This window comes from Parus major, chromosome 9 (genome assembly GCF_001522545.3).
Source record: "Parus major isolate Abel chromosome 9, Parus_major1.1, whole genome shotgun sequence".
Lineage (NCBI taxonomy): Eukaryota > Metazoa > Chordata > Aves > Passeriformes > Paridae > Parus > Parus major.
This window is the reverse complement of record NC_031778.1, coordinates 7,972,809-7,997,232: the sequence shown is the minus strand read 5'-3', so window position 1 is coordinate 7,997,232 and position 24,424 is coordinate 7,972,809. Positions and strand designations below refer to the sequence as shown.

Sequence of the window (24,424 nt, the reverse complement as noted above, 5' to 3'; positions counted from 1 at the left end):
ATTTGAATCGACTGAATAAAATTTTAACACCTTCAGATTTCACAGAGCTTCAAAAGCAAAATTTGCTCTCATTCTGAAAAATATATTCCAGTTTTAACATTTGGTTATTAACTCATTTAAGTAACCAGGACAATAAGTAGTATTGCCTCCTGCAGTGCTAATATCTAACAGAGGTATTCAGACGTGTGGTTACTACCATGTTGAAGAAACTACATATAGTCAAGCTTTTAAAGGTTTTTTTTTCCATTAATATTACTATCCAAAATTAATATTTCCTAATTAATATTTCCTAATTCATTATTCATTGTTGAGTGCTGCACTCTTGCTTGGTTCTTTGAACCACATAGTTCATTTTTTTCAGCAGCAATAGGTAATAAGTCTAGAACATTTAATGTATTACCTTGCTACAACTGAGAACCTTTATGAACTGCAACAGCAGAATTTTTGAAGGTCATGCAGTGTGTCATGGTATCACATTTCTTATTTGTATTTCTGCTGTGGCAGGATGAACCTCACAGTCTGTTATGTCCCCAGCACTTTATTAACACACCAGTGTGAGCCTTATGACTTTGATAACTTGGATATAATTTATGCTACAGCATTCTGTACCCCAGTGTTATATGATAAACACTGCTTATGTATTTGTGCACTCAGTCTGTTTCTTGGTTAGAGCCCCAAATGAGATTTGTACACAATAACATTGCCTTCTGTGAGGAGCTCCAGTTTAGCCAGAATGCATTTAGTTAAATCACAGTAACATGCTGTAGTTTAGATACACATCTGAAAACTGTTTAACACAGTTCTCTCCTCCTAAGTTCAGCATTCCTTGTGTTATTTGGGATTTTTTAAAATGATTATTCAATAACCCACTTTTTCAGATGGTATCATCTGTTCATCTTTCTCACAGTTGGTCTATCAACACACTTTGTGAGTGCTGCCAGTGCAAAGGGAACACTTCTGGGAGACTGCAATACACAAGCAAATCCTCAGTTATGTGCCTAGTCTGCTACTGGTGTCTTTATTACTCTAATAAAGCTATAAATTCTGGAAATCTGAAGTGTGGATCTTAGAAGTAGCATCTATTGCAGTGTGTGCACAGACATTGGCTGAGCCTGATAAAGAGAATGCATATTGTTTTACTGACCAGCTTAAAAATACACTTTTAGAATACAGGCTTTAAAAACACTTCAACCCTAAAAAATGAACATACTACAAGAATCTTACACAGCTCTGAAAATTGAGGGCTTGGCCATATGAGCTGTTTTTCATAGACAATACTGTACTTTTTGTAAGTGTCCCTCAAGGGATTGTCTCTGTGTGAAAGAACAGATATCAGTCCCTCTATAAGTGCTATTTGCAGAATAAAGTGCTTCACCCACTGCAAGTCGGGGTGCAGAATCTGAGCCTGTTTTTAAAATAAATGCAACAATCTGTGACAGAAGCCTAAATAAATACTTGCCTTTTTTTTTTTTTTTTAATCCCACTTTATTTTATTTAGTAATTAACATTTGTAAATAAATTAGTTTGCCTACTTAGTCTAAAGTCTAGGACTTAATTTGTATGATGAGTGTTATGTGTGAGGGGATATATTATGGAGCAGTGCTACAACTCCATTGTTCTTGATACCAAATTTCATCACTGGCTGTCTGTTTTAACTCCTTGACCTTGATAGGTTTTTGTCTCCTTTGCAGTGTTCCCAAGAAGATATTGCAGATAAACTTGGCACAGACATCTCTGCAACAAACGCCGTGCACATAGCAAACCCCAAAACGGCAGAATTTCAGGTGAGATCACTTACATTTTGAAAGCAATATTGTTATGGATTCTGTATTTTAAAAGGTGAGAAAGGAACCTACAGGAAATAAAATTTATGAACTATAAGCTACATTTCTTGCATTGAAGAGCTTGGATATGTTTATGTTCTGAACATGTCATCTTCTGTTACTCCACTGAGAAATCTCTCTTCCAGTGTGAAATACTATCAGCTTTTCAAGAAAGCAAAGTACCATGCTCTGTGTGGCAGAATGTGGCAAAACTGAGTAGTCTTATTGCAGAAAATCCCAGATAGCTGATCAATTCCCTCATCTAGAAAATGTATTCAATAGAGAAGGAACTATTAGACTTGGCAATCTCTAAACTTCATGAGATTTGGGGAGGAAACATTTGGGTTGGTTTTTTTTAAATATTGATCATTATTACTCTTGTTTTCATTTGTGTATTTTTTTTTAAATCTGTGATGCTCTTGAAGTATCTTAATACTCCTTTCTAGATCATTTGATCTTATCTAGAGCAGAAACTGAGAGCTCAAGTATGGTATTCTCAACAATTCTGAAAATACCAAAGAGTGTACCCATAGGTTTTATATTTCTTTTCAAGAGTGTTGTTGGTTTGTTTTTTAAGATGCTTTCTTTAGTTTACAAGGAATGTAAATTTAGAGCCACCCTTTTTTTTTCTTGCCTAACAAATACAAAGTAAACTCACTTTAAAAAGGTTTTGAACAGTTTCAGGAGTTCGTTAGGTATTGATATTTTGTGATTTGTGGGGTTTTTTTCCCTTGAAAAAAAAGGAACCTTCAGTACATCTGATTTCTCTGAGTTTCTGAAATACCTTCCTAGATCTTACCTCTAATATTGATGACAGTCTTCTGCTGTTCTGAGATTCAAGAACAGACTGTTTGCACACCTTTTATTTGGTACCACAAATAAGCAGTCGTGCAAGACACCACTGGAACCTGTTTAGACCATTACCAGCTGTTCACTTCTGTCATTTAGCATGGTGATTACAGTGAGCAATACAGAATGTACCCCCAACAAACAAAGTGTGAACAAAAAGAGAAAACATGGCAGCCCCTCTAGCCAGATACAGACTCCTGTTCTTGCAAGACTGCAGGCCTTTGCAGTAGCAGTGCTGTTAAGCAGGGTTATTATTGGATGGATACTTCCTTGTGGCAAAATAGCTTCAATTTTTTAAAATGTAGGCCTCCCTGAAAGTTGGGAAGGATTGCTCTGTGTGATGCACTATAAACTTTCAGCTTTAGATGGTAGCTGGGATGAGATTCTCAGGATAACTCTCCCCCATCTCCTGTCCTCTGCCAGCAAGGAAAGGGCAAGATGATGCCAGGGTCTGTCTTACACTGAGTGTGCAGCTGGAACTCCTCATTGGTTAAGAAAAGTAGGATAAAGAGACAGAAATGCTGCATGACCAAGCATAAGAAGTAACTGTGGCTGAGCACATGGTGACTTCTAACCTGCAGTCAAGGAGCAGTCATTTCCACCCCTCTTACATTAGATTTACTGAATCAAACTCTTCTAGCTTGGTAAATAAAAAAGGTGCAATTCAAAGGAAGTATTTGAATGGAGAACACAGGAAATGTTACTGTTCTTACAGATACATTCACAGACACAATTGTCTCTTGCTTGGTTCTTTGAACACATTTTCTACAGATTTCAGGTGTCCATGACTGAATATTACATAGCATTTTCCTATAAAAATAACATTTTAGATAACACTTGATGTTTCCAAAACTGCACTTAGAATTTGCCTTTTGTATAAGTGAGAGTAAATTTATGGGAATTTTTTTCACTTTTCTGTATTATTTTTCTACCCTGCACTGCAATTCCTGTGAATACCTGTGAAATGGTACCACTTCTTAAGCTCCCATATAAACCCTTTGAGAAAAAGCAGTATATAGAACATGGAGAGAGTGTACATTTCCAGGTTTAGTAACTCTAAATCAAGCTTGCTTAAACACAGGAGATGAGTGCAGTATTTGCAGTTGACTACTTTTAAATTCCTGTTATGGATGGAGAAAACAAAAACAAATGGAGAAAACAATATTTTGGAAGGTATTTGACTTGCAGCATCTCTGTTTGTCCTGCAGGTGGCACGTACAACCCTCCTTCCTGGGCTGCTGAAAACTATTGCTGCCAACAGAAAGATGCCCTTGCCTCTCAAACTCTTTGAGATTTCTGACATTGTAGTAAAAGATCCTAATACAGGTAAGAAGAGCAGGTTCCTCAGAATCTTTGATATGGAAATACATTTACATACCAAATGATAATAGTAAATAAATCTGTATTTCCTTTAAAATAGGCATTTCCATAATAATAGTAATTTCATACTACAATGGAGTTTTGTATTAATGTGCACAGCACAAGATTTAATGGCCTGGTTTACAGGCCGGATTTTAGAGTGTCTGGAAACGTTCATTTTAAGATGCTTTCTCAAAAGTGCAAGGAGATATACTGCAACTATTTTTAGGCATCTAAATATTCCTTAAAATCTGTCACAGATACTGAGAAACTGCAAACATAAAGACAAGAAAATTTTGCATCAAAAAGTAATTGCTCTAAATTGCTTATGTTGATGTGCCTATTTTTGTTGCTCTTAATCTAGTGCTCCTTTGTCTTCTTATCAGGAATGTAATTGATATTCTTATCAGGGATGTATCTCCTGAAAGAAACTACCTGCTCATCATGTTTGCAAGTGGCACAACCCCTGGGATGCAGAAATACCAAAGACATGCTGCTGTTACAGTTCTAGAGCCTGTTTATACCACTGCAGTCTCAGGGATGTGCAGGGCTGTGCCAGCTGGTAGAAAGCAGAATGTCTCAAGCCTGGGAAGAGCAGCTTTTATTTATAGGCAGGTTCTATCCCAGAGAGATTTTGGGGTCAGTGTGTCTCAACATGAGTCCCTTTTCCATCATCTTTAAACAGGTTTGCTTGTATTTGTTCTCCCAGATTATTTTTTGGGAAGTTGATAACTAATATGAAGAATGAGATTGGTAGCAGAGGTACAGGGTTGAGAATGGAGCAAGTCTGTGTAAAAAACTGTATCCATAAATAAAAAGCTCCACAGTCTAAAATTTCCTCTCTCATTAATAAAAATATTATCCTTATCTTTCCATTTCACCTAGCTATTCTAAGAAAGAGTGTCTGCTTTGGAATTGTTCTGTAGCCATAATATGTGAAACAGGCAAAGCAGCTCATTCACTTTCCAAAAGCTTCCATGAAATCCTTCCTCTGTCTTGGGGCCTCTTTGCACTGATTTCACTGTATATGATCAAAATTTCAAATTATCTTTGTCTGGAAAAATACATCATAGTAAAATGAACTGTAAAAACAGATTTTTAAATGTTAAAAATTTGCCTAAATTTTACTGATTTCTGTCTTTCTCTATGGTATATTGAGAGAAAATGAGTGCCCAAGCTACAACTTTTGGGAGGAGTTGAATGGATTTTTGCCTTGGTAAAAAGGCTGACATTACTTTAAATTCAGTGGTAGCAATGGTTCTGTTGTTTCATTATCTGGTTTCAGATTTTAGTGGTTGTGTTTGAAGGATCTGGGATCTGCAAAACAAAGGTTTATATAAGGCCTAAACAAAATGGCAAGTAAATTGCTTTGGTGATGAATTTAATTTGTAGATTACCTTTTTTCCTTTTTGAAAGAAAAAAGAGCCTTGCCAAGCAAAACAAGCAGTTTTAGCGAACTGTAGGCTCTTTTTTATTAAATGCAGACAGTTTGGTGGTGCAGCTCATTCCTTGTTGGGCATGCAGTCAGCTAGAATGCACAAAACGTGGGACAGATGGCAGAATAGCATCAGCATTCTTCAGAACCAAGAGTGGAACTGTTTGTCTTGGACTAAGGAGCACATTTACTCTGGCATTATAAAATTTGGGAGTTCAATTGTTACTTTTATTTCATGTTTGTCAAGTGCAGCTCTTGAAAGCTTTCATTTATGTGGATGGCTGCTTAACAGTTTTATAAGGAATGATTTTGTGGTGTTCTTAGTTTTGATGGGAATGATCGCAACAAACAAAGACTTGTGAGGCAGCAGCAGTGGGCAGCCCTCTCATGGACTGAGCCCTTACAGACTGTGAACAGTATCTGAAATGGGCTTTAATGTTATGTTTAGAATCACTACTGTCTTCTCCAAACTGACTTCCAAAATTCAACTTGCCTAATAAACTGTTTGGGGAGGGCAGTGGGGGGCGTGGAGAAAGGCAACTGCAAACATTGAAAAACGTGGGGTCGTCCTCTCACATATGGAATGAGATTTTCTGCACAAGGCTTATGTCATCAGACTGACTTAATTTAATTTTATTATTTCATGATTTTGGCATGCAGAATTTCCAATTAATAATTTCAAAAGTATGGGTCAAAAGAGTACTGACATTAACTGTATTTGAAATGGCATCTTGCAGTCATCCATGTGTAAATGAGACTAGCTCTTTTAAACACTTTAATGAAGTACCTTCTTACACAGAACTTGTGTTTACCCAGGTGAACTGAACATATTTCTCTTCAAACTTACCTGACAGAAAGTTTTGATGTATTAAATTAGCAAAATGTGTGGCAGTTATATTTAGTTGTATTATATATATATATGTGTGTGTGTGTATGTATACATATATATTATATATAGGGGTTTTTTTTAGTTATATTTAATATAACTAAATGGAACCAAATCTGAGCAAAAATGATTTTTCTCAGGGCAGAAGGAAATGTACTGGATTTGAATATGTTGCGCAGCATTTGTGTGGGTGATTTGTATCACTAGGTAATCACTTCTGTAGGATAGTTACACTAGTTTAGGCTGTAAATCAGCACCTTTACCACCAGGCCTGAGAGAATACCCTTTCTCTCACCACAACAAAAGAAATTAATCCATTGGAAAATCACCTCTGACCAGTGATCTTGGAGAATCTGGCAAGCTTATGGTAGCACACATTTAGCACAATTTGCATCATCTGTGAATACAGCTGCTGCCACCTTTTGAAGCATATTTCCAACCGTCTGGAAGTGTTGGTTATCTGCAGAAAATAGTTTGGGAGGCTAAAAGACAAGTTTTCATGAGCAGGTGTCCCTTTTCAGATCACCAGGTCATTTTTCTGAAGCAGCTCTGATTTGGAAGGGAACAGTGTACAACGTTGCTTTATCCTCCTCTGCACTCTTGGCTCACAGATTCCTAAGCAGCTGCCCATCCTTTGGATTGTTTTTCAGCAGCATCCCCAGGAAGTGCTTTGAAGTCTCAAAAATATATACACACATATATATATATATTTATGTATAATTTGGGTTGACATACTTGGCAAGCTCACTTGAAAAATAGAAATGTTTCATGGCATGACATGAGAGCTCTTAAATGACTTATAAAGAACTGAAGATTTCTAACATCTGCCAGCTTTTGCCTACAATTCCCAATATCTTTTTCCTTCCTATCACTTGTAGTGAATAAAATTCCTCTGTTGTGATTGAACTCCATAAAGGAGTAAGTTTTATAACACTTGAAAAAAACATTTCCTTTATCAAAGATTCCTAAAATTGAAAACATGACATGTAAAAAATGTGTATGTTTATTTCTGATGCTTTAGTTAAGAGTTCTGGTTTGAAGGCACCACTGACTATCTTAATCATAATGAAAAAAAAATCAGATGTCACAAAATCTGCTACTATAATGATTCATAAATAAAGGAAATCATTCTACTGAACATCTAGCCCAAAGAACATGCTGTCTTAGGGAAGGAGAAACAATGTTTTTCTATTCTGTTTCTCAGTATAACATGAAAATAAATTGTTGTCCATCTATGACTGCATTACTTGTTAGTATCTTAGTAGAGCTGGCAGAGACACATGTGACACACAGACAGAGCCACCAGAGTGCTCAGACCCAAAATCAGACTCTGCATTTATTCATATTTTCTCTGTAGCCTTTACTTTCCTGTGTTGCCATTTTAACTTCAGGATTGGATTCTCCAGCATTATTTAACACTGCTCATTATTTTAATGACAGGAAAATAATATTGAATGACAAATTGCAGACTTGCTGCCACAGTAAGTCCAGCTTTCAGTGACTGATGAGAGAACTTGCAGCTGTGGCACCAAGTAGCTGCCCTAGAAGATTTGGATGACTTCTGTCTCAAAAAGGCTGAGCTTTCATCTGGGGTGTAGGCTCTGCTCCTGTGTTTTACTGTCTGTGTTAACCTGTGTGTTTCTGGTCGCTTGATAAATGCTTTCCTGTTTAGTTCCTGGCAGATTTTTATATCACTAAATGTTTAGTTGGAGCAGTAATTTCTCATGTGGTAGATATTAATGCTCTGACTAACTCCAGCTGAAAGCTCTTGTGAGGGCAGGAGAGCTTCTGAGGGAGAAGTGAATCAATCTGCCTGAGGGCTCCCCTGCTCTGTGGCCAGGAGTAGCTCAGGGACTTCCCAGCATAGATGTGATTCTCATAGTAAGAAGCAGTGGATTTATCAGCTATGGACTCCATCTGCCTCCTCAGAGCTGTGTAAACTCCTGGTATCCACAAAATCCTGTGAAGAAGTTTCACTGCTTAACTCTATGCTGCCTGAAAAACCCATTCCTTTTCTTGTTTCTTTGAGCTTGGTTCCTGTTGACTTGATGAACATGCTGAAACCCACCATGAGTAAAGCCTCAAAAGCCACACTAGTCCTAGACAGTGTGCATTGCAGTGGGGTAGCCACAAGGTACAACAACATGCTACTATATGCTCATTGTGAAAATTTAAAAAAACAAACTTATTTTGCTGAAATCAATGTCAGAAGGCATAAGGCAGGGGTTTGACTTAAGGAATTGTCCAAAGTGGGAGATACTTATGTTTCTGTCTTAGGAATGTGTGCAGTGTAGCACATTTTTCATAATCACTTGGTTACAGGGATGTCCAAGATGGTCCCAGAGAGCATCAGTTGTGATTTGGGAACCTCTATGAATTAAGATATTTTCACAGATCACCATGCTAACATTATTTCACTCATTTCAGGTTGTGGGCTGGTTGTTTTGTGCTGGTAGTTGTTCTACAGCTGAGTTCTATAAATATTTAGCTTTCCCACCAGCATCACAAGCTTCTCCATGCCTACTGGGTATTTGCATTTTGGCTTGCCTATTTTAAATTTCTTTAACACTTAGCTTTATGCTTGGTACCTGTCACTGCATACAAGATATTTGTATATAACAACACTCTTTCCTGCTCAAGGCCTAGAGTACTTTAAATCTTTCTTTATATTCCTGACTGTGAGAGTCCAGTGGGTTAAAGAAATTCCGTTGTTTCCTCAGGCTACATGACAGGTCTGTCAGAGAAGGCATTTTACATACTTATTTCTCCTTTCAGCCACAAGTGCCTCATGGGGCAGTAAAAGTGATGCAAAAGGCAAGATTAGTTAGAAGTGTGATAAAGTTTCCTGGGTAACATAATTGCTTCCTTCTTTTGCAGATGTAGGGGCGAGAAACTATAGACGTTTATGTGCGATTTATTACAACAAAAGCCCAGGCTTTGAGATCATCCATGGTTTGCTGGACAGGGTCATGCAGGTCCTGGAAGTACCACCAAGTGAAGAGAATGGCTACACCATCAAGGCAGCTGAAGGTAAGGAAGAAAGAACTGCAGTGTACAGCAGAGGTTGTTCTGGAACTTAAATGTTCCCCTTCAATCTGAGGAGAGGTTTTGGTTGTTCTCAGGAACTAAGGATTAATATTGTTATATGTGCTGTCATACTTCAGCATGATGGAATGATAGTAAAAAGGCATTGTCTGCATTCACTGATTGTAAAATGGGATTGCTGTCTTTCTGTGAGCTGTCCTGAGTAGCTTAATGTAGTTTGTGAGTTCACAGCTTTTAAGTAGAATATATATTTTTATAGTAGAATATTGCATATGCCCTGAGCTTCGTGGACTGTGTGTAATGATTTACTCTGCTGATGGCAAGGGTACGTAGGAATCACTGAACTGATGAATATGCCAGATACCCACTGTATTCTCCTTGGCTAACAGAGCCTGGAAAAGGCAACTTCTTACACCTTATCTTTTGGTTTCTAGCTATATCTATAGTTTTGTTTTTTTTTTTTTCATAGGTACCTTTTATTTATACATTCATGTGAAGATATATGCCTTATATATCTTTCATTCAAAGAGCTGCTGTCTTTGAGACTGACCCTGCTGCTTAGATAGTTGTGTAACAGCCCTCTCCCTTCTCCATACAGGGTGAGCTGCACATGAATTAAAAATAACATCCTTAAGTACAGAATCTCCTCTGTGTATGTGCCTGTGCATGTAAGAGAGAAAGCAAGTAGGCTGACCTGATTCCTTCATTGGAAGAATACAGGTTGATGGAAGAGAGCAGCACCAGCAACTCATCTATTCTGCTACCTAAAATAACAGTGTAGAAAAAACAGACTAGAAAAGCATGGCCACAGGGATGGCAGCTCTGATTCTACTTACATGTCATGGTGTTCAGAGGTATGAGACACTGACTCAAAGTGACTCAGCTTGAAGAAGTGCCTCCATTCTGCACTTCCTGGAACAGTGGCACTGACACAGGGTCCCTGGCAGCCTGTCCTAACTCTCCTGTTCATAGAACTTTAATGAAAATTTGGTAGATGTCTCCCTGTTCTCTGTTTGCCAAGATGCCAAACAGAACACAAACAGAGCTAAGTAGTCTCGTGGCACTTCAGTGCACACTTATGTCAGACATACTGATGGGTTTTTTTCCCTGCTTTTTTTGAAAAAGTACTATTTTGCTCAGTATTATTTAGGCAGACTCTCAATGGGCTTGTTGGAATATTGTTAATAGGATTCCCAGGTTCACCAGAAGAATGTTTAATACAATTATACTTCTGGTTCTAATTCTATTAAGCACAGAACATGTAATGCAAAGCCTCTTGTTTGGAAGGGAGGTTGTGGTAGTGGGGAGTTAGGAAGAGCCTCTGGGAGTTGGTTACTCAGCTGCCATTGAAATCAAGCTGAAATGTTCTGTTCCTATTCAAAATTCTTCTGTAGCTGGTTTTTGAATAGACATATCAAGGGTTTGCATTAGCACTGAAAAATATTTGCTAACGTTTTATATTCTGTGTTGTAACATGACAGCTGATTTTAAGCAACTGGAAAAAGACCTCAAATATAATCCTAACACAGGGAAGAAGTTATTTCTAGTTATTAGTGCTGCTCAGTATTCCTGATGCTGTGAGATTTACAATGCTCACTCAAAATCCCCGCATTCTCAGGACATTACTCCACAACACATTTAGTGCAGAGGGTGGATTATGCCTTGTCATGTGCAATATATTACAAGCAGTTTGTGGCTTTTGGTTATAGCAAAAAAAAAAAAAAAAAAAAAGCATATACAACTTTCTGTTTCACCAGTGATTCAGAAACTCTCCTGGGATGGCACATGGATTCTTTGCAGTTGTCTTGACATTGGAATCTAACCTTGCTATCAGTGCAGATGGCTGATACTCTGGTGCCATAGCAAATGCAGTGTTACTGCACCAACTTTGCTTGAGACCTTCACTGCAGAGATGGCTGGAAGTCAGAGCAACTTGGAGAATTTTGTTTTGCTTTTTTTAATGGTTGGTTTGCTTATTTGTTTGTTATTTTTGGTTTTTTTAAAGTTGCTTCACAATTTGTCCGTAAAGCATGTGTGAGAGAGATGCCAGCAGGTGATGGAGTAAGGTAACTGCTTGGTGAAACAAAGATACCCTGTAACATCTGAAAGAGACCTCTGGATATTGAAATAATTCATAAGAACAGTGCCAATTACTTCAGAGGTTTGAAATCAGGACATTACAAATAGCACAGATTTTTAGAGGCATCTGCACAAAGCTGTTTTATTGCCTGTGCCAAATGAAAAATTCATACTGCAAGAAATGGGTTTGTCTTAGGGCTCTGATTTAGAGGGATTTAGAGGTATTGTCTCTGTCCATAATTTTTAACAAAGCTTGAGACCAGTAAACAACACAATGTAAAGGTAGGGTTTAGTCCTTGTGTAACTGATTAAAATAGTTCCACTGATTATTGCAAAACAATACAGGGAATAAAATCCAGCTTTAAATGAGCAGTAGAGAATAGATAGAGATGTATTGGGCACATATTTGTGGATTATAATTATAATTCTCTGTGGAAAATGAAATGCCTGTGCTACAGTGCTGCTTGGTCCATATGTGCAAATGATGGTTATTTGAGCTCCTTCTGTTCTGCCAACACCTAAGTGCCCTGTGATCTGACCTTAAGGTCAGAGTGGTTTTGCCTCTCTAGCAACACCTGGGAAAAAGTACAGATGCTAGAAAATATGGGTGAAATTGTGATGTTCCCCTGGCCTTTACACTGTGCTTTGGTGTAATCTGAGCTAGGTAATAAATGGAGATGGAGCTGTTGAGAGCAGCCTTAAGGAAGAGAGGCTTTTGAATGACTGAATTTGAGGTTTTTGACATACATTTGACACTCAATGCTTTCCACTTCCCTGAAAGTTACTAATACAACCTTTTCGTTTTCCTATTACCACTAAACATACAAAATTAAAGTTTTAAAGACAGAAGTCTGAAATGTTCCCCATTGCTTTAAAATGCCCAGAATTAACTTTCTGAGAGTGAATCCTACTGGCCTAGAAAAACACAATGTTTTTTTTCTTTGCTCTATGGCACACACATCCATAATCAAATGTAGATGGAAAAGATACAATCAATCCTCAAACTTGTATGTGCTCCATAATAATTTTTAAAAAAGCATAAAACTTTTGAGACTAAACCATTCCATACCATTGATAAAATGTAAATATCAGTATGGATGTGTATGATAAGAATGTAAACAATTTTTAAAATCTAAAAGTAGAAGTGGAAAGAGACAACAAATTTAGTTATATATTTTCAGGTAATTTCATAAAATTACTTAATTTTTAGTTCTCTTTCATTGGTTTCAGTTCCCTTTCTAGTTTTCAGTCCTGAAAACTAGAGGCATCATTATTATTATTATTATTATTATTATTATATTGGAAGATATTCTTAATTTTGACTTTTATTCAGGAATGGGTGTGTTTTCTGCAATATTTTAGTAATTTTGTGCTTTTGCATGGCCATCCAGGATGACAATTTTCTTCCAGAAATCAGGACAAGAGTCACAGGAGGTGATGTTAATCATGGGGTTTGGGTCCATAGTAAAGCCTTACTTAGGCTGAAAAGAATAAAGAAGGGCTTAAGAGATCCTGAGAGTGGATTATAAATCCCAGTCTTCAAAGGAGTGGTGTGAACTGGAAGGTGTAATTATCTTCACTCCTAATGTAACATTTAAGAGTCCCTTATTTAAAGAAGAAACCCCTGGTTTTGCAGTACCTTTCAGGAGTCTCCATACTTTGCACATGGGATTTAACTGAGCACAGAGTGAAAAGGGAAGATAATATCCCTGTTTTATCAAAATGAAACAACTTGACAGACTCACAGAAAATGTTACAGAGAATCTGTGCATTGCTACTGCTCCCCTGCCTGCCCCACTGTCCTCCGTGACAAAATTGAAATATATTCTATATTCAGTCTCATGAAATCAAGCAACCCCTAAAAAGAATCAGCTTTTTATTTTTATTGTGACATGAGCTTCCTTTTTCTACAGTATTGATTCTCAGGGATTTCAGCTAACTCTTGAATTTTATTGATTTAATTTTTTTTTTAAACTAAATGTTCATGCCATTCATTCTTTTAAGGTAATGATCAGCTTAGCAGAGCTGGGAAGTCAGCCTGTGTTCAGTGTGAATGTGTACATAATAAATGCAGAGTAACTCTTGCTTCATTTAGTAACTGACAGTTGTCTTTCAAAAAAAAAAAAAAACAAAAAGAAAGAAAAAAACAGAAGAAGTTGCACTCCCTTCTTTTTACTGCCCTTATTTAATTAAATGAAAGGTGTGGTAAAGTGGAGAAAATTTTAATTCCACAGTAAATCATAGTAATAGCTTTCCATTTAGTAAGGTTCAGCTGTGAAATTAGAGGTGTAATAGTTATCTCCATAACTAAGAACATCAATAAACATTGGCTTTTATAGTAATAATTACACAATAAACAACTTTAAAAGAAGATTTAGACCATGAACCTCAATTCACAAGACAATAGGATGGAAATCTGGGACTAATTCCAAGTCAGAGGTATGGAATTGAACTGCAGCATCTATCTCTAGTCATCAGCTTAAATTGGGAGACTGAACTGTATGCAGATGTTTAGTGCTCATATTGAGCTTGGCATTATTAATACCTGCCTTATTTTAAGAAATTGTAGCTTGATTGCTCTTAAGGGCAATCCTGGCCTTTCAGCTGCTTGTCTTGGCAGCCATTGCATTGGTCACAAATGTCAATAATTGTCTGTTTACTCATAGATAACTAAAGGAAATGTGCCAATTTTACCAGGCCTCCAAATAGCATTTTGGACATACTGGGAGGTATCATAATTCTTAGCCCACTTAACTGGCATTTTTATAGGTGCCATTGCATAGTCTTTCAAATGACAAGTTTGGTAAGTAATGAAAGCATCCATTCTTAATAAAACACATCAGCTGGTAATTCACTGTATTCCACTCCTGTTAGTTTCACTTTTGCCAGTCCCCCATAATTTTTTTTGTCACCAAGGATCAACTTAGATCATCTACCTTGGAATGCTGGCACCACATTAACTTTTTTTTAGCACTTCTGAATTCCCAGTTTTGTAACTCCAACACGAGCAGGCAGGGTATTTGCTCTGAGAATTGCACCACAATTCTGATGTCTGAGACTCCTGGTGTTTTAGAAACATCTTAATCTAGATGTAACCAGACATATTCTTCATTTTCTCAGTGCACTGGACAACACCTTACTCTACTCAACAATACCTCCCCCCCACCCCAGATGAAAAGAAATATTTATTAAAAACTTAGTACACCTCTGTCTCTTTAGCCAGTCTTGTTAGTAAATGAAAGTACTCTACCTACAATTTGTTTCCAGTATTGCTAAGTCTTTTTAAAATGCTGTCTTTCCTGCAGCCAGTAATTAATCTTCCATAATTTTTTTAGTTCCTTGATGAATTTCAACCACTATTATTAATCACATATTCTGAAGTGAAAATTATTTCTCTCATTTTTGTCTCTAAGGAACTTTCTGATTTTTGACCACATTCACTTCAGCACTAAATATGGATGGGGTTTTGGCCAAAAATATTCCTCTTTTTTATTGTGAAAACTAGTACTCATTTATCAAATAAATTGTTCTTGAAGATCTTCCACTCCTGTTTCTGTTTAGTCCCCTCCCAACCTCCCAGAAACCTTAGTGAATTAATAGTTAGAGGTAAGAACAGGTTCTTTTTTTTTTCAAACCTGACCAATTTTAGTACATTTAGAAGTATTACCCTAATTCTGCAAGATGTTTCAGAAGTGGCAGCATTGATCATTAAAATGGCTTAATTATAAATCATTTTGCAAACTTGGATGTTTGTCACTGGCTTTTGTTGCTTTTCCAATGTCGGCCACTGCTTTGAGATCTAATTCATTTCTCATCCTTTTTTCTTGAACAGATTTTTCTGTAGCATCAAGAGAACTTAGTTACATGAAGAATGACAGTTCTAACAACTCAAAAGTTCATTAAATTATCTATTAAAGTAGGTGTGGCTGTTCACTTAATGTCCCTTTAATTGTCTATTATCTCAGGTCTCTCTTTTCTTTCTGTAATAGGTCTTCAGATTTATAGGAACTAAATCCTCATAAATTTGTGCCAAGCTTATTTCTGTTCTATCACAAGTATCTTCTCACTCTGGGGTTAATGCCTCAAATTTGATTTTAACTGCATTAATACCCAGGGAGGTACCCAGGAAAGCTAGGAAGTTGCCTGTATTATTGATGTACACAAAATGGGAGTCTGCAATACTTGGAGTACCTCCAGATCAACCTGGTTTATCAAAATTTGGCAGCACACTGGCACTGGACACCTCAGAGGTGTCCTGCTGTTGGAAGTGATGCAGGTAGGCCAAGCAGCACAGAATTTGGGACAAAACACAGAGTTTGATTTTAGAAATTGGTCTCATTTCATTAGCTTTGTGTTACACTGTTGATTTTTAATATGAAAAATAGGCTCTCTGAAGTGAGTTTGAGAAGGGCTTTTTCCATTCCTGTGGAATTTCAGCTCTTCTCTGAAACTTCTTGAATGTTCCTTCTTGATACCCTTCAAGTATCAACCCTTATCCCCAAAAAGGTGTGTGAAAGTACATTATTTTAGCACAGCATGGGATAATAAAAGGTTGTTTGACAGGCTTAGACTTCTTTGTCTTTTAAACTTTCATCACCAAATTATGTTTGACACACTTTTTTTCCCCATATATGAAATAAAAGAAATTCAATTAGAGAACAAAGAAAGTATTAGTTTCTCAAATCCAGAAGACTATTTTAGAAGAGAAACTACTTTTAATTGACTCATTTAGAAGTATGTGTTCTGTAGTGGGAGGGGAAAAAAAATCTGTGGTAACACTGTGAGGAAAGGTGTCAAGTCTATTTGAAAAGAGACACAAGCTATCTTCTACTGTCAAGCTGTCTTCTAGTGCCTCTTTTTGCAAGTATTAACTATTAAAGATTACAATATTTTCATTTTGTTTTATTCTGACAGGTTAGGCATGCTCCAGGGACTAGTAGCATTTCTCCTGATGGTTAAGGGCTTTCATTTTCTATCAGTTTTTACCAACCAGAGCCATCTAAATCACTGGCATTTGTGTTCCTTGAGCTCAAGATGTCAGTGTCTTCTCCCTGACAGCTCTTTGCTCTTCTCCTCTTCCTTTACTGGAGAGGCCTCCTCAGAGTTTAATTCCTTTGGTTTTTCCCCCCAAAGGCAACTATCTTTTTTAATCACACATCATAACAAGTCTTAACAGAAAAAAGTCTTCCTTGCATCAAGAATTTTAAATGTCTGGCACAGCTTTGCATTGTATAATTACAGATTTAGGTAATTTCCAACTTTTTACATTTTTAAATAGAAAATTATTTCTTAATCATCAACCACATTTTCAATATTGCAAAGCCTTCTTTCTAAAAGAAATTAATCATCCAAGGCAATGGCAGAAATAGCAGCAATAGCACAGCTCCTTTCTCAGGGTGCAGGGGCAGTTCTGGCTCCTCTAAAAAAGGCTGCATTTGCCCATCCCCACAGCTCCATCCTTCAATTCCATTCTCATCTGCTCAGCCTGCTGTGGCTGGAGGCAAACTGAGCATGCATCTCCTTTCATTTTCACTACCCTACTGATATTAATGCCACCATAAAATGTGAGCATGCCAGTTTTATACTTTATAGTTTAGCACTTCTCCAGTCTGGTGCAATTTTTCAACTTGGATATGAAGGCAGAGGGGTGGTGCTTCAAATTTAATCTTACTTTTATTTTTCTTTTTATTTCTGCAATAACATTTTAATTTGCAAGATATTGGCTCAAATGTTTAGATCAGTGTGAATGCAGGCTCCAGAGATACCTGTTGCCCACAGTGGAGGAACTGACTTTATCTTTGCTTGTGGTGCACATGTTAGAAAAGAGCAGCTACACAGAGAAATGCTGAGCTCACACTCAGCTCAGGCATTTCTGTTCTTGCTGGAGCCACTGTGTGCTTCAGCCACGAGGCACTGCTTTGCAACATAAGCCTTAGTTGCTAAAACTAAATGATGAACAGTTCCAGTGACTGCTGAGATTCATTGTTTAATGATATATTATTCCATGCCAGATTGTCGAGTCGTTTTCTGCAAGGCATGAAATGGGGGGAGCTGTGAAAGCAGAACATCAGGTGGCTCTTGGTTATCTCAGTCAAGTCACTGGGAGAGGAGGGCAGCTTGGTCTAGGACATGAGTGATTAAACAACATGCAAACCAAATGTGACACACTGAAGTTGACCTGCAGACTGGCTTAGTGCTGGTTCTTGTTATTCTCTAGTGCCTGTGTGAAAGCAGAGCCTAACATGCTAAAACCTGCTGCCTTGCTGTGCACACATAGACCATGTTATACCCCCTGCCAGAAAGCATATGGTTTATTGTTTCTTAGTTTCTGACAGATTCTGTTGTTTGCAAGGATGAATCATTCCTTTAGATATCCAAAGAGTGATAAAAACACTCAGGGAACACAAATAAATTAAGTTTTTTTAATATTCAAATCTTTATGTTTTCTAACTCAAGTGAAATAACAAGACTTTTTTTTAAAAAAAAGTGAGCTTTATTTGGGATTAGGAATTCTTTAGTTTTGTAGACAAAATAGCTGTGACATAATATCAGCTTAGGTTTGTGACTTTTAGACAAAGTATAACATTTCAGATAAATCTGGATAAATCAGATAAACCAGCCTAACAGCAAAGATTAGCTGTGTAATGGTAACTCTGCAAAGCAACTAAACTCCAGTGGAGAGTTGCTTTTTCTCACAACTGCCCCACAAAGGCAAATTTTTGATGATTATACACAAATACTGATTTCTAGAGAAATGCATGGAATTTGATAGATTTCTTTCTAGGTTTCCTACTTAATTTTTTTTTCTGCATGCAGTATTTAATAAGAGAACCCCAGCAAGAGAAATGCTGTACCCAGATCAGTGACCCAAAATACCTGCATTCCTCAGCCTCAGCATCCACCCAAGTATTAGCTTCCCTTAGGAAAGGCAGGAACACAGTGATGTTACTCAGATAATTTTAAGTGTCTGAGGCTGCTGTAATCCTGAGGATAACTGGTGAATGAAGAGGTGCCTCAAACCTACTGCATTCTTGAACCACTTTCTGACATCCAGCAACATCAAACAACTTCTGTTAAAGCTCCTGGGACACTCCACAGCAAGAATGAAAAATCCAGTTTATAGGGTTGTATATGCAGGTTCTTATGAGATAGAAGAGTTAGTTTTCCTCACACCCTCCCTGAAATACAAATTGATAGAAACTCAGCCATTGACTTAGTTGTAATAGGAGAAGATGATTTACTGACTGACCACTGCAAATCTATGGATGATTCTGCATGTTCCCAGACTTATTGTCTGCACAAGGACTCATTATTCAACTCTATTTTTGGATATCCAGTGTAGCAGTCCAGGTAAATAATTGATTGTCACTTTACCCTATTCTGCTATGCCCTGTATGAGGAGGCTTTTGGAAAAACAGGAAGAGATCAGAATGAAGGATGTCCTTTAGACAAGGACATAGTCATTCACATCACACAGATACTGATTCTGTGATTTTTGTCAAGTGTTAATTATTTTCTTGTGAGGGGTAATTAAGGCACATGCCTTAAATTTAATTGTACTAATTTGAATTTCCTGGTGTGTCACTACAGTTAGGTGTGATCTGGGGAAATGGCAGTTATTCTGGCACAGCTTTAGCTTGATTTAGACAAATAAAGAGTCTAAAGTTGACAAATCTCCCACTGATCCCAAAGTATGGTTTTTCTGGGCTTGAGAATATAAGGGAGAAGAACTGCTGACAATGTGCAACTTATGAGAACAATTGGTCTCTCGGTATGCTCCAGAAATCATGCAAGCTTTGAGATGTCTGTGATTTTAGGAACTAGCTGAAGGTAAATCATTCCATGACAAGATCTGATTTTGAGGTTGCTGTTGGTTTGCATAAGGTTCTGGGACCCCTTCTGTGCTGTGTATATGGGCAGAAAGAGGGGGCTCCCTTTTAACACACTGCCTGGGCTGATGGTGCCCCCTGACTCTGCATTTGATTTGCATTTTCTGCCAAAAGAAGGAATTGGTCAAAAGTGGGAGGAACTTGATCCTAAAACCAACATCTAACCTCACAAAACCAAATTCCATGCAGTGTAGCACAGGCAAAATACTTCCCCAGGTGAGTTGGGATGAGGTAGTGAAAGGGCAGCTGGAGTCACTAAAGGGAGGAGAATTAAGATGAAAGGCTACTGAGGCCAGATAAGCTCTGCTCCGTTACCTTCTTAAGCTTCAGCTTCCAGTGTTCCTTCAAATTACAGGAACAAACAAGTGGGTTTGAAGGCTTAGTGCAACTGCAGGCCTATAATACAGCTTTAATCTATTTCTTTTTGAAAGGAAGAGAGAGTAAGGTAGAGAAAAGAAACTGTGCAAGGTGTTTGACAACAAAGAGTGCAGGGAACTTGGAGCTCTTTGAGGGTCAATTAGCCAGAAAATGTGCTAAAGACTACATGCTCAGTTGGATTATTGGCCAAAGAATTACCCCAAAGCAATCAAAGTGGCCCTGTTGCCTGAATACAGAAAGGCAATTACGGATTTTGAGGACATGCTACAGAAGCTTTAATTAAAGGTATTACTTCTACATCACTGAACATTAGAAATTAAATTCTTACTTGCAGCCACGAGAAGTAGCTTTTGTCTTTCCCTTGCGTGTAGTGTGTCAGCATAAGACAGGGCTGGCTTTGGCATCCCTTCTTTAGCAACGCCTATACGATTTCACCCCACCCCTTCTCCTAACTACCACTTACACACCTGACATATTAAGAGGTGGATTGCCACTGCTAGACCTTCAGGCTTTCTCTGCCACTGTCTGGGTCTTTATCAGCAAGGACAATACAATCTCTGACTAGATTTTCAAGGTGAAGTTTATTTGTGTGCAGAGCAGAAAGGATTTACTGTCAAGAGGGATAAATCTGTTATCCTTAAAGCAGAAGGTACAGTAAACTACAATATTTAAATCAATTTTGACTCTCAGTGTAGTTGAGGGTACAACCAACCAGTTTGACCTACAAGAGCAGCCTTTCAGGATAACTACACCAGCAGCAATCACAATCCCTTCCTAACAGACCTTTGTGGGGCCTCCAGATGTGCTTTTGTGCCTCCCTGACTAGGGACAGTTTCTTGGGGAAGACCATGCCCTTCACAACCATGCTATTCTTGGATGATACTGCATAGACAGGCAGGACAAACTATGGTGAGCTCCTGCTCAAAAGCTGCAGGTCACAGCTGCCAATGATTCTGGAAAGACTCCTTTTGGCATCAAGGTTTTACTGGAGCTTAAGAACTCTGGGCTTCAGCTTCTGTTGTGACTTACACAAAAAAGATAACACTGTGTGCACTTTGCTGATTTCCCTTGGGTGCAAGTAGCTTCAGCATGTCTTTCATACAGCCTTGACTCTCACTCTGAAGTTTTTACTTTACTTCAAGAGCTGAAGTCACATAACACTGCCCAGTCCATAACACAAGCTTTGCTAGAAATCCTAACCACCATTGCTGTTTACTTGATAATACCAGAAATACACAAATTAGGATAAAAAGAATCCTTACCTTTGTTCCCTGATTATTTTGATTACCATCCTGGTTTGCTGCCCTGCTCCATGGGTTTCTCAGGTCCTCCTGCAGCCTGTCTCTTGCCCCAGCACAGCAGGTTCCTCTAGCTCAGGTCTCCTTTTGTGCTTGTGGTTGGTCCCTCATCAAAGCTCTCCCCCAGCTACAAATGCTTGGGGTTTTTTTCCCCCTTCCTGCTCAGGCTTTTCATGTTTCTTCTGAGGTTTGTTTTTTTTTTTTTTTTCCTTCTTTGCTTCCTTTTCAATGTCTGAATATTTGAACCTGGAATTTATGTTTGCTCCAAATTCTGGTTCCATGGCAGAGGCACATGGAGCAACGCCACCTGGTCCAATGCATGAGCCAACCTCCTTCCCTTACCACCTGTGTGGTCAAAGGAAGAGTCACTGAGATGAGGAAGGCTTTAGATCCCCGCTATGGGATGCAGTCTGGAGGCCCTTTTGGCAGGCAGGAATATACTTTGAAGCATTCTGTAGTGCAGCCAATTACCGTAATAATAGTTCCATTATTAACCAGAGTTCATAAACTCTCTGTAAACCTGTTTCTCAGCTCATGTTTCTTTGGTGCAAGAGCCATGTGTTGGCTGGACAGATGGGAGCCCTAAAATTTTTAACAGGTTCTTTCATTTTTATCTGCTTATTGTCTGATCTTTTCCAGCCACAGAATTGTGCCCTGCAACTGCAGTGTCTGCAGAGTGTGGGGCACACTGGTGACTGCCCTGTGAAGCAGCCAACATTCCAGGGTCAGCTCAACTAGAAATTGAGACATTGTTTGAAGGTCCTGTTTCCTGTACTTTGGGGACCTAAATGTTCCCCCTTGATATTAATTATATATTTCCCTCTTCACTGCAAGGAAGTGCAAGGAAAAGTAACATCATGGTCCAGCATCGGTTGCTGCGTGAGATGGAAAATTCTGCTCAGTGTCTAACCCATAGCCTGGAGCAGCATATTTGGAACTCACTGGGACTAGGAGACCAACAACTGGTGATGGATAGCAGAGCATTTGTTGTGTATGAAAACAGCATTGTTTCACACAATGGGAAGTAGCACAGATCTGGGAAACTGCCCTTGTTGAATTGACTGAGTACAGTATTATTTTAGACCCCATCAGATATCTACTACAAGTTTAAAAACAGTTAAGTCTCATGACATAGCTGTGTCTAGATGTGCAAGAAGATAAAATAACTTTCCCAAGACTACATAGAAGGAAGCTCAGAAGAACAGACAAGTCAGACACAGCTTTTTAACTGACCCTTTGTCAAAGCTCCTTTTTTCCTACAGATTTATAGTGGGGTACCACACCAACATTATCAGTTTCTGCTTGGTTCTTGCTCTTGTGCCAGTTCAAGCTTACAATCAAGTGTCTAAAAGAAAGTCTCTGTGTGCTGCTCACATCTTTGGTACAATACCATCTTTATTTACAAATGGGAAAGCCTTTACCACTAAGTAAAAGGCAACTTTATTTTTAGGTTATGTATTCACCCACAGTCTGCAAAGTGATCTGTATGTGTGACATTTGACTCTTTTCTAAATTTGTTTCATCTTGTTTTGAATAGTGCAGCTTGGCAGTGGCAAGTGTCTCTTTGGCTAGAGTCATGTGCCAGTAGCATCCAGGGTGAGGTAATTTCACTGTTGTACATCCAGTGTAAGTGGTTGGTTTGTGCTTGTAGCTAAGACTGGAACTGGATAATTTAAAAGATTTTGCTCTGAGTATTTTTAAAACAGCCTTTAAGCAATGTTACTGTGGTCATTTACTACTGTGGTCAGATTTCACAAGGTAGCCAAAACTGAAGTGGACATTGAAGGTAATTTGCACTTGCAGCAACTTGGAGGAGAAAAAGACCTAATTGCTGTTCTTGTAGCTGCAAGTTACAACTACAGACCTCATAGGAGACACTTCTTAAATGAAATATTTCCACTGGGCAGCTAACAGAGAATATCTCTGGGCTTGACCACTAGTGACCAGAGTATAATGAAAATGTTCTCGAGGTTTGAGGTTCATTTGGACATCATTGCCTTTTTAAGTAGCTCCTCATACATACAGTAAAATGTCCTGGACTGATCCTGAACTTAAAGTAGCATTTGGTGTAACCAGATGTCGGGAAATTTTTGTGATCTTTTCACAGGGGACACTGAAGGCAGCAGCATTAAAAACAGGGCTCAGGAGCTTTCTGAGGATTCAGAATCTGTAGGATTCAGTGGCTTTGTTTCATCCTCTCCCCTTTCCCCCTTTGATGTCGCAGCATTGCCTGCAGCACAGCTCACAGGATGTCCCACACACTGTGCCTTGCTGCCTCACACTCATTCAGAAAGAGGTGCTTTCCAAAGGAGCAACTGGCTGGTCTGATTTGGGTTTGTCTTTAGAAGGGCTGTCAGATAAAAATGCCACTCACCTCAGGATAGGTCACCTCTTGCCATAGACAAGCTTGAAAATAGTGCTGGTAGAGCCACCACACACAGGGAAGTTCCCAGGCAGGAAAATCTTTCCATGAAAAAATCTACACAGCTGCTTCAAGTTCTTCATGGGAAATTTAACTACTTTTTAAGGAAAAACTTCCATGTAACATTTAAAAATTGGGACTTGGTTTGAGGTAAGAGGAAGATGATCTTTGGCTTTCTTTGAGTGTTCATTGTTTCACAGTTTTATGGTGAATAGGAAAATTCTTTAAAAGTTTTTCTCCAGATGAGGAATGCAGGTTGTTTTTAATTATGTGACAGACAATCAAGGGTGACATGCCTACTTACCCTTTAGATGACAGCAAGCTTTATTTCTTTAAACAGACTAAGGTGGGAGACATTTGGAAGTTAAGTAGCCTACAGGCTGCAAAAGTTCTTAATTTCAGTAGCCCTCTGACTCAACTGTGCTAATTTCTATTGCAGGAGGAACTTAGTCAAAACAATTGAAGTGCAAAAAATACCCGTGCTATGGGCTTTACATTTGATTTTTAAGTCAGTGTTTTCTCATTCTCTATCAATCATGATAACTTTTAATGCAAGAATGTGAGAGCCCCTTCTGAGCATCTCAGCACAGAGAACTGTTTAATACTGAGTGCTTTGTTCTGCACACTAAATGCCTATTGACTCCTCTGGCCCAAAGAAATATTGATTTTTCTCTCACTTTCTTTACAGGCTCTGCTTTCTTTCCTGGTCGCTGTGCTGAGGTCTTTGCTAAAGGTCAAAGCATTGGGAAACTTGGAGTCATACACCCTGATGTTATCACCAAGTTTGAGCTCACCATGCCTTGCTCTGTCCTAGAGATCAATATTGAGCCCTTCGTGTGAAGATGTGACTTTTATCCTCCGACAGCTGTCCACTGTCACATGCAGCACCCTCTCCTCTTGTGTCTGCCTCCCGGGGGACATCCGCTTATGCTTTTATGTTCCAATAAACCAGAAAAACAGA

General features: G+C 38.4%; 1 protein-coding gene across 1 annotated transcript in view; it reads left to right on the top strand.

Annotated features, from left to right (window-relative positions):
* Positions 1 to 24,424, top strand: part of FARSB (phenylalanyl-tRNA synthetase subunit beta) — a 36,787-nt gene extending 12,363 nt beyond the window's left edge. The window contains exons 14-17 of the mRNA XM_019007737.2: positions 1,692 to 1,784; positions 3,881 to 3,998; positions 9,230 to 9,382; positions 24,152 to 24,424. Of these exons, the coding sequence (XP_018863282.1) occupies positions 1,692 to 1,784; positions 3,881 to 3,998; positions 9,230 to 9,382; positions 24,152 to 24,303 (516 nt within the window). The 3' untranslated portion in view covers positions 24,304 to 24,424. The remainder of the gene's footprint in view (positions 1 to 1,691; positions 1,785 to 3,880; positions 3,999 to 9,229; positions 9,383 to 24,151) is intronic.